Source organism: Chiloscyllium plagiosum, chromosome 3, assembly GCF_004010195.1.
Source record: "Chiloscyllium plagiosum isolate BGI_BamShark_2017 chromosome 3, ASM401019v2, whole genome shotgun sequence".
In the NCBI taxonomy this organism is placed as follows: Eukaryota; Metazoa; Chordata; class Chondrichthyes; order Orectolobiformes; family Hemiscylliidae; genus Chiloscyllium; species Chiloscyllium plagiosum.
The window spans coordinates 123,009,247-123,020,036 of NC_057712.1; the positions used below are offsets into that span (position 1 = coordinate 123,009,247).

At 45.9% G+C, this 10,790-nt stretch overlaps 1 protein-coding gene across 3 annotated transcripts in view; it reads left to right on the top strand.

Annotated features, from left to right (window-relative positions):
• The window catches only part of LOC122548503 (leucine-rich repeat and fibronectin type-III domain-containing protein 2), a 186,116-nt gene extending 177,436 nt beyond the window's left edge, over window positions 1-8,680 (top strand). The window contains exons 3-4 of one of the 3 annotated variants that reach the window (XR_006311252.1): window positions 2,785-5,671; window positions 7,687-8,680. Coding sequence is in view for 1 of the 3 variants with exons in the window: in XM_043687243.1 (XP_043543178.1) it covers window positions 2,785-3,718 (934 nt within the window). In the remaining 2 variants the exon portion in view is untranslated. The remainder of the gene's footprint in view (window positions 1-2,784; window positions 5,672-7,686) is intronic. The other 2 variants (XR_006311253.1, XM_043687243.1) reach the window with 2 other exon arrangements.
• Window positions 8,681-10,790: the final 2,110 nt, after the last annotated feature.

Below are 10,790 nucleotides of genomic sequence, written 5' to 3' on the forward strand. Positions count from 1 at the left end.
GGACCTTCGGGTGACCATCCTCCAAGGTGGACTTCGGGACAGGCAGCAGAGGAAAGTGGCCGAGCAGAGGCTGATAGCTAAGTTCGGTACCCATACGGAGGGCCTCAACTGGGACCTTGGGTTCATGTCATATTACAGGTTATCACCATTGCACTACACACAAACACACACAGATATTCCTACACACACACACTCTCACATACACATGGACACAGGTACACACAGACGCGCACACAGACACCCACACACACCCTTAATAGACACACACACTCCCACACATGTACCTCCTCACAGACTTAAGACACTCTGCACTCACTACACACTCACACACACACACACTTTATCACACTCACAATCCCCACCCCAGACAGACAGACACACACAGACAAAGACAAAGACCCACATGCACACATATATTTTGTGTGGTGAATTTGTACTTGCAGAGTTACATTGCACTTTGCTCAAAAAGTGCATGCATTCATGTAGAACTCTGAGCTCAAAAACTGCATGAATTTATGTAAAACTCTGTCATCTCACTTTTTAGATTAGAATCAATCTAAACATCAGGTCATAGACAGAGAACACAGGGGGTTAACACCTCCAACATATTGTCTAGCTATCACCATTGTTAACAGCTAACCCGAGAATGCAACTTTAAAAAAAAGGGTTTTGTGATTTACACATGAAAGAAGTGAAACTATCACTGTATTCTAACAGATGAAAGGCTTAACAGACAATCAATTTTTCAATGTATAATTTCAGTTACATCACACTGCAAATTTTTGCTATAAATTCTGTGTTACGATCGAGCCCTCCACAATCACCTGATGAAGGAGCATCGCTCCGAAAGCTAGTGTGCTTCCAATTAAACCTGTTAGACTATAACCGAGTGTTGTGTGATTTTTAACTTTGTACACCCCAGTCCAACACCGGCATCTCCGAATCAGAAAAATAGAAGTTACCTTCAGAGAAGAGTTAGTTTGGGCATGGACAAGATCAAAGGAGAAAAGGTGTGCTCATGACATTTGTCAGATGGAAAATACAATTGAAAACAAGGCTAAATATTCAGAGCAGTGATGAAACAAAAGGCAGCACAAAGGGAGCATGAAAGGAGACCGACAGCTCACATTAAATAAAGTTCTAAAGCCTTCTCACTGCATACAGGGTGGTAAAAGGCGGAGTAAGATTACTCAGAGACCAAAATTGGGATTCACACTTCGAGGCAGATACAATGTTTGTGAGATTAAACCAATATGTTGCATCTGACTTTCACTGAGGAGGAAGGTACAGCCTCGGGCATGATGAGAAAGGTGGAAATTCAGTTGTTACATAGTTTTAAAACTGAAGAGGAGAAAGTTATGTTACTTTATGTTAATCAGGCAGCAGGGACTGGATGTAATGTGTCTAAAGACACTGAGCAACATGAGAATAGAAATCGCAGAGGTGATGGAAATAACTGTATCACAGCAATGTTTACAGCACATGAGGAGGCCATTTGTCCCATCATGTCTGTGCCAGCTCGCTAGTTAGTGCTTCAGAATTTCAGCTAGAGAGCTAAGAGTGAGAGGAGGTTTAACAGTCTTTACTGAGAGAGTTGTTAGGATTTGGAATGCATTGCCAAAGAGAGTGATGAGGGCAGATTCTACAGGAGGTTTCAAAGGAGAACTGATCATATATTTGAAAACGATGAGTTTCGAGGCTTACAGAGGTAGGGCTGGAGAATGGGTCTAGCTGGGTAGCTCTTATGGAAGCTGGTATGGACTTAATAGGCCTTCTTCTATACTGTAAAATTCTCTGATCCTACGATTCAACCAATGAACATCTCCCTTAGGCCATTCTCATGCCAGCACCTCGTGACCCTGCACAGTAGCCCTTCACAAATAACTATCTGATCTCCTTTTCAATGTTACAATGAAATTGGCTCCCATTGTGCGTGTCACTTTGCAGAATGTTGGTATCCTCTTGAATTCTTACTTATCTTTGCAATCTGAAGAGGTCAAGATGAATCAGGACTAATACATTTAAAAGTTGGACCTTGGTTAGTGTTGTAGAACAGAGACCTAGGAGTTCAGGTACATAATTCTTTGAAGTTTGCATCACATATACATAGAGTGGTTAAGAAGGCGTTTAGCACGCTTGCCATCATTACTCAGACCTTGAGTTGGGATGTTATGTTGAGATTGTACAAGACATTGTTGAGGCCTCTCCTGGAGTACGGTGACCAGTTCTGGTCACCCTCTTATAGGGATGATATTATTAAGCTGGAGAGAGTTCAGAGGAGATTTGCCAGGAATGGAGGTTTTGAGTTAACAGGAGAGGCTGAATAGGCTGGGATCTTTTCAGTGGAGCATAGGAAGTTGAGGGGTGACCTTTTAGAGGTTTATAAAATCATGAGGGGTTATAGATAAGGTGAATGGCAGGTGCCTTTTCCCTAGGATGGAGGAATTCAAGGGCAAAAGGCACATGTTTAGGATGAGAGGAGAAAGATTTTAAAAAGACAGGAGGGACAATTTGTTTACACAAGGGGTGGTTCATGTGTGGAATGAGCTGCCAGAGGAAGTAGCAGATACAGGTACAGTTACAACATTTAAAAAACATTCAGGTAAGTAGATAAATAAGAAAGGTTTGGAGGGATATGGGCGAAGGTGGGGCTAGTTTAGTTTGGGAACATGGACTGGGTTGGACCGAAGGGCCTGTTTCTGTGCTGTATGACTCTACGAATCAAAATGTTGACAGTGCTAATGCTGTTCTTGTTGTTTTCTCTCTGTGTGTCCTTTCATTCAGGATGATTCCTGCTTCGAATAAGGCCTTTGTTGTGAAGAACCTGGTGTCTGGCTCTGGTTACGATCTCTGTGTCCTGGCCATATGGGATGACACGGCCACTACTCTGACAGCCACCAATGTGGTGGGCTGTATCCAGTTTGTCACCGGAGTGGATTACAATCGGTGCAGGTCCTTCCACGGCCACTTTCTGGGCGGCACCATGATCCTGGTGATTGGGGGCGTCATTGTGGCCTCGCTCTTGGTCTTCATCATCACCCTGATGCTCAAGTACAAGTTTTGCGCCGGCCAGGACAAGATGGCGGCGGTCAGCGATGAGTGCTCGCAGACGGCAGCGGCAGCAGCGTCGGCCTTCCCCGTCCACAACGGGATCCTGCCTCAGTTCCAGCCACCCAAGGCCACTGGGCGTGACGAGCTGCTGGAGTTCAACTGCGGCTCCCTCCGCAGCAGCCTGTCCTCGCCGTCATCGTCGTCTTCGGGCTCCAGCCGGGACTGCTACAGCCTCCGCAGTGACAGCAGCACCCTCTCTCGCAAGTGGCGGGCCACCTCCAGCAGGCACAACATCGACCGCCTCATGGGGGCCTTCGCCTCCCTCGACCTGCGGTGCCAGCGCAAGGATGAGCAGGAGGCCCGTGACTCCCGGGCGTCCACCCTGGCCCGCTACTCGGACAAGGAGCCGCTGCTGGGCCGCAGCGAGTCACGCCTCAACAAGCTGCTGGCGCTGCCCATGGAGGGCAAGGCTCGGCGCAGCCACTCCTTCGACATGGGGGACTTCGCCTCCGGCCAGTGCCTCAGCTACCCCAGGAAGATCACCAACATCTGGACTAAGAGGAGCCTGTCGGTCAACGGTGTGCTCGTCCAGTACGACGAGGACGACATCGAGATCACCAAAGGGGTCTACTCCAGCTCGGACTGGGTGATGGAGAGCACCGTTTGAGAAAGGAGCACTTCGGCATGAGGCAAAGCGAGGAAATTACCAGGGTGCTTGGTGGGGGGTGGTGGAATGGTCTGGAGGTGCACGGCGAGAAACTGGGAGTGGCGGCTGTGGTGGGGGATTTGGTTGAAATTAAGAGGGAGTTGAGTCACTGTTTTAAAGGGAAGGATATCAAAGTCTGCCCAACAATGCAGACACTGGGTAGCACTCAGGAGCAGGCAGACCTGGGAGATTTGTCCTTTTCCCTCCTTCATCCCCAACCCCACCCTCATCTCCAATTCCCACTTCTTGAGTGCTTTTCCGAGAAACGACTGGAATGCAGAATGGTCCTCCTGGTCTCGGAGACAACGAAACATTACTTTTACCCCACTGGCTCCTTGACAGACTGTCACCCAAAGCCAAGGTGAGCTGGGGCTTTGAACATGGCCTGAGCTTTTCCGATGGACCAGCTGAGCGTGCCATGCCCAGTATCACGGTTAGCTTCCCAGACTGACATGTGCGAAAAGGGTGTGAGGAGGGCTCAACGTTGGTACCATCAGTGACGCCACAGCGCACACAACAAACCAGAGGGTCAGCACTCCTGCACCACCCCCCTCCCCCTTAGCCAGTGGCCCGGTCATGTCACTCTCTTCCTTTGCTCTTTCTGGGATATGGGCTCCACACGATGATGGCTGCCCACCCGTCTCTCCGACATGAATCCATTCAATGTTTCACTCCAGTCGGTCAGCAGGACAGTGCAAGGTCAGAAAGGCCTATCACAGCCAAGGAGTTAACACTTCTGTCTGTTTCTGCACCACAGTCCCAACACACAACAAGAAGGGTGCCACAATTAGTTTGTATGAGGTGCCACAGAGGCTGCATGTGAAGTTACTCAGAGTTCCAGAAATGCAAAATTATTGTTCACAAGAAATCCTCAGTGGTGTTCTCTCAACAGAAAAGGTGGCCTACTTAATTTAAACAATGCAAGACTTTGAGGGGATAAATCACCCCGAATATATAGAACAGAAAGAGGTCATTCAACCTTTTCAGTTTATTCTCACTCTTACATTCCACACAAGCCCTTTCCCATCACTGTTTCTCAAACCCCATATGCCTCTGTATCATCCTATCATTGGCCGCCATGTTCTTATCCAGCTTCCCCTTAAGTGCATCAATGCTATTTGCCTTGACTACTCCCGGTGGTAATGGGTTCCATATTCTCACCACTCTGTCCTGCATTAATCGTCGGATTTATGACTGGCTGGTAGATTTACCGGTCTGTGCCACGAGTGAAAACAATTTCTCACTTTTGAACTTAGCAAATCCCTTCACAGCTGCAGATCATCTTCTAGGCCGGCTCCAGGTCGTTTGTAGAAAATCGGAAAATGAATTGTCGCTGACTGGACCTGAGAACGGAGGGGAGATATTGAAGGAATTCTTTAAAGCAGGCCAACAGATGACGGACTGTTTAACTGTAGATAGAAATTGAGGAAGAAATTTAAAATGATAAAAGGAAGTTGAATAAATATTTCAAAGGGAAGAATGCATGAAAGTTTACCCAATAGCACTTGCCTGTGCACTCAATGGACAGAATTCAAGAGCAGCGAGACTTTTATGACTTTGTGCCAAAATGCCTTATCAGTAAAGCCTTTAATTCTTCCCAGAGGTTACTTCAATCACTCTTTAGAATCCAATGATTGAATGGTGTCAGACAGAGAGATCAAGGGGGGTGGACAGTGTAAATAGAAATAGGCTCCTAGGCCTTGAGCCTCCTTCCTCATTTGTGGCTTATCTGCACCTCAATTCCTTTCATCGTCATTGCTCCATGATCTGTAACAGCCTTAGCTGACAACAATCTATGTCTTGGCATGTCGGTGTTTCATTTTTCTTGTCAGTTGACCTGAGGTGTGTTTTAAGGCGATAAAAGTGTCCTGAAGCTGGATTGAAAGAGTTTCCTCTGGTGATGTTTCGCAACATGTAGGTATAACTTATTGGTAGATTGAAGACATTCAAGGGGTATTCAAGGGGATAGTACCCATTCACGAGAAGAGTTGGGAAAATTCAGAGTGGGTGGGCAGAGGACATTATTGTGTTGATCGCTTGCTCATTACTATCTGTCATGCCCAGCTTAGGAAAGGAGAATTTTGCGAGAGTTTCTGCAGGGGTGTGGGGTGGTTTGTCACTGTGGGCTCTTCAGGTCATTGTCCAAGTCAGATATACACAGTATGGTCATGGCTACCCAATCTTTGTCATTCCATCTGCCCTTTCGGCTCACCTCCAGCCTGACCATGTGCTCCCAGCGGAGTCGTTCTTTTGACAATGTGGAACTGCTGTGCATTTTTGGCAATGTTCATTTTCTTTAAGGCACTTTATGCCACTGACTTTGAAATCCAGAGGCTCAATTGATAGACAAGAAATGTTAGTTGACATCTCAAAACTTGGAAATTTGAATTCAGTAAATCAATTTAATTTGAAATGAAAGGCTAGGAGCAGAGGTGATCATGGAGACCCTACTGCGTAGAAGCAGGCCATTCAGCCCATCAAATCTACACTGACCCTCCAAATAGCATCCCACCCAATCCCTACATTTCGCATGGCTAATCCACCTAGTCTGAAAATCCTGGACAATTTAGCAAAGCTAACCCACAGAATCAGCACATCTTTGGTCTGTGGGGGGAAACTGGAGCATCCAAACATGGGGAAAAAAGTGCAAACTCCACACACAGTCACCCAAGGCTGGAATCAAACCTGGGTCCCTGGCACTGTGAAGCCGCAGTGATAACCACTGAGCCACCATGTCACCCCGAAAGGTTGCCATAAGAATTGGTTTGCGAATGTCTTTCAGGGAGGGAAACTGACCATGCTTAACCTATGTATGGCTAGAAACACCATCGCAAAGTGGGTGACTCTAAATTTTTCTCTGAAATAGCCTTGCAAAATGCTCAGTCGTATGAAAATGCTACAGAAAAGTGAATTACCACATGAGTTGTGGCAGTTAAAGAACCAGCTCACCACCCATTCAAAGTTTGCAGTAAATGCTAGTCTTACCAGTGATGCCCATGTTCCATGAATTAATAAATTCATTTCAATCCCTACCCAAACTCCCAATGCAATTCTTTTTCACTCTGTTTTGATGCCATTCATTGACACGTTTTCACCAGTTCTGCTCCCAATAACTCGGTAGGTTAATCTGAGCACCGGACATGCATGAATCTGTTCTGGTTGGTTCGTCATATAAAGTCCACAGTTGTGTACTTCCAATGCAGACAGACCCTGTGAATAGAAACTCTGGCTTGGTTCCATCTGCCTCCTTAACATGCAGGTACTGAGGCTACATATTAAATCCTTTGATCACCCCAACTAATGCTAATGAACCCAGCCTAGAAGAAGAGCAAATCCAAGATGGTACCTGGAGCCTCACCAACACATTGGGTTGAAAGTTGTGCTAAAAAGCAGAGAGACATGAAGGAAGACTAAATTAAATTAGCAATGTGACTGAAATGTCCCATTTCCAATCATGCAGTGCCACCTGACTATATTGATCAGAGAACAGTGAGGTGTGGCGCTGTAAAACAAATTAATCCTGCCTTTCAGCCATTGTTGTCAAACGCAGGCCTTGAACAAGGCCTGTAAAGGGCTGTGCACTTATACAAAGAAACATGCACTCATACAGAGCCAATGACAAAACCTTCACCTCCAAAAAGTGACTTCTAGTTTGTTGCTACATCTGGGCCATATGTCCACGTTGGGGTTTGTGATGCTGAGTGTGTATTGCTTGAAAAGAATTGAATGTTCAGGCATTTGAATCCCGCCCACTGTCCACCTCCTGCTCCCAATATTGTACAGGGGTAATTCTATTTTCACCCTGAGAGGTTCCTCCTTAAGGAGTGGCACACAGTGGCTCTAGGGAGTTAACGTACAGAATTTTGATCTTGTTTTGATGGGTAACTGGTCTCTCAAATATTTACCTGAAACATTTTATTTTTGCATAGCCTATTGGTTCGAACCTACTGAATGCCATGTCCATAAGAGACCTTTATGAGGTCCAGGGAATTGACCAAAATGGAGGAACCTGCTATCTGAGTGTCTATTGCTTTGGCTTCAGGTCATATCAGGATGCAAGAAGATAAAATAGCAAAGGAAGAAAAATATATGAGGAATCATGGGGGAGTGGGGAGGGTGGATACGTGTCCAAGAATCACTTGACTGCAGACGAGTGATTCAACAATGGGTTTGGTGACATGCCTCCAAGTCAATGAACTCGGTCTCAAGCCTCTTCCACTGCCATGCATCAGTTTACAACAGAAGCTTCTTCTGTTCTGGAGACACTTCCTTCAAAGGACGTAAAGAAACTACTTTGCAAGTTGGCTGAAACCAAGGGCATGCAGTCACCAGCGAACAAGAGGCTGCCTTATCTGAAGCAACCTTTCCCTTAACCCCAGATGGGGGTGCCAAGGGAGGAAATGGTGGAAGATTGTCTGGCCACAAAGGAAACATGTATCAATATCTCTGAGAATGTTGTTGAATAAGCATTGTACCCTGGTGTACATATATTATATATATAAATATACATATATTTATTTATTTATTTCACTCCCCCTCCAACCCCAGGCTGAAGGGCAGAATTGCCCTGTGCCATGTTCAGTAACTGTCTACACGTGACTCTCCCCTTCACGGGTCATCCTTATTGCTGCTCTACCATGTCAGTGTTTTATGGTCAACCACCTGTGCGATTGCTGCTTATACCATGGACGCAGCCCCTTATCAGGGTTCAAAAGGGATTGGGGGGGGGGGGTTCCACCTCACAGAGACTTCCTTTATTCTCTGGTTGTCTGATGGTTTTGTTGGAAAGTCGTGCATTCACTTATTTTATACCAGAAGAGGACAGATATTGTATCGCGAGACTTTGTCGTAACGTAGTTTGTTTGTTTTCTAAAAAAAATTTGGGAGAAAAATCTACGAGCATTAAAGTTCTAAGAGCGATGAGCTTGTGACTCCGTCTTTTATGTTGTCCTCATACTCCAATTCGAGTTGAAATCGACCTTGCATCGTTTCTGTCTTCACGATAGAGGATCCCAAAATCATTTCAGCGATAAGTGCAAATCGCCAGGTGCAGGGCAGAGAAGAACTCGAGCAAAATTATCTTCAGAAGGTGCGAGCAGAGTCGGACATTCAGCCCATCAGATCTGTTCTGCCTCTCAATGAGATCATGGTTGATTTGACAAGCCTCAACTCCACTTTCCCACCTTTGATTTCCTCACAAATTAAGAACCAGTTTTTCCCAGCCTTAAAAATATCTAATGATCCAATCTGGACGGTCCCCTGCCGCAAAGAATTTCCCCGATTCACAACTCTTTGAGAGAATAAATTCCCCACATCTCTGTTCGGAATATGCGACCCTTTATTCTGAGATGACACCCTTTGGTCCTAGAATCTCCCACAGGGTGAAACAACTTTTCACAATCTGCACTGTCAAGTTCCCTAAGAATCTTGTTTCAAAACGGTCGCCTTTCATTCTTCTATATTCCAATGAGTGCAGGCCCAAACTACCCAACATTTCCTCATTAGAAAATCCCTCATGAACTGATATCAGTCAAGTGAACCTTCTCTAGTGTCAGAGCTGAAGAGTGTGGTGCTGGAAAAGCACAGCCAGTCAAGCAGCATCCAAGGAGCAGGAGAGTCAACGTTTCAGGCATAAGCCCTTGAGGGCGGGTGGTTCGGTGGTTAGTGCTGCTGCCTCACAGCACCAGGGTCCCAGGTTCAATTCCAGCCTCGGGTGACTGTCTGTGTGGAGTTTGCACATTCTCCCAGTGTCTGCGTGGGTTTCCTCCCACAGTTCAAAGGTGAATTGGCCATGCTAAATTGCCCAAAGTGTTAGTTGCATTAGTCAGAGGGAAATGGGTCTGGGTGGATTACTCTTCAGCGTATTGGAGGATTGGATGTGCTGAAGGGCCTGTTTCCATCACTGGAGGGAATCTAATGAGGCCTGTCCCTGAAACGTCAATGTGGATGCTGCCTGACCTGCGGTGCTTTTCCAGCTCCACACTTCTCAACTCTAACTCTCCAGCATCTGCAGTCCTCACTTTCTCTTGCTTCCAATGCCAGCTTAACCTTCCTTGGGTAAGGGCCCCAAAACTGTTCCTGGTATTCCAACAGTGGTCTGACTAGTGCCTTGTATAGTTCTGGCAAAACCTCCCTGCATTCCATTGGCCAAACCACATCACCCACTGGAATGAGATGCTGGCTTTTTTGTGATTCATGGGCAAGAACTCCCAAGTCCCTCTGGTCTGGATTTCTGCAGTCTTTCTCAATTTTAATAATGTTCAGCTCCTCTATTCTTCCTGCCAAAGTGCATAACCTCACATTTTCGCACATTATATTTGATCTGCCAGGTATTTGCCCACTCACCCAACCATGAGGGAAAGGGTAGAAAGCAAATGGATGGAACTGAGTGCTGACTAGATTCTGGGACCAGCTTGAATTCATCTGAGAATTTCAAAAGAGGTTGCCCATGAGCTCGTAGACAGATTGGTGTTGATTTCACAAATTCCCCAGAATCGGGAAATGTCCCACTGCATTGGAAAGTTGCAAATATTACACTGCTATTCAAAAAAGGAATCAGAGAATAGGTAATTATAAACAAAGGTAAAATACTGCAGATGTTAGAAATCTGAAAAAAAGTTTCCCCACCTTTATCTGTGTTTAGACTCATAGAATTACTACAGTGTGGGAACAGGCCAATGGGTCCACACCAGCTAATCCCCCTGCCCTATCCCTGTAACACTAAAATTCCCATGGCTAATCCACCTAACCTATATATCCTTGAACACTATGGCCAATCCACGCTAACCTGCACATCTTTGGATTGTGGATGGAAACCGGAGCACCTGGAGGAAACCCACGCAGACACGGGGACAATGTGCAAACTCCACACAGACAGTCGCCTGTAACAGGAAACCACAGACCAGTTAGCTTGCTGTCTGTCTTAGGGACAGTGCTGGCTGTGTACATAGAAAAGCTCAAGGTAATTGGAGAGACCTCAAAAGGGAAGTCATGTTTCATAAATTCATCAGAATTCTTTGAATGTTTAACATGC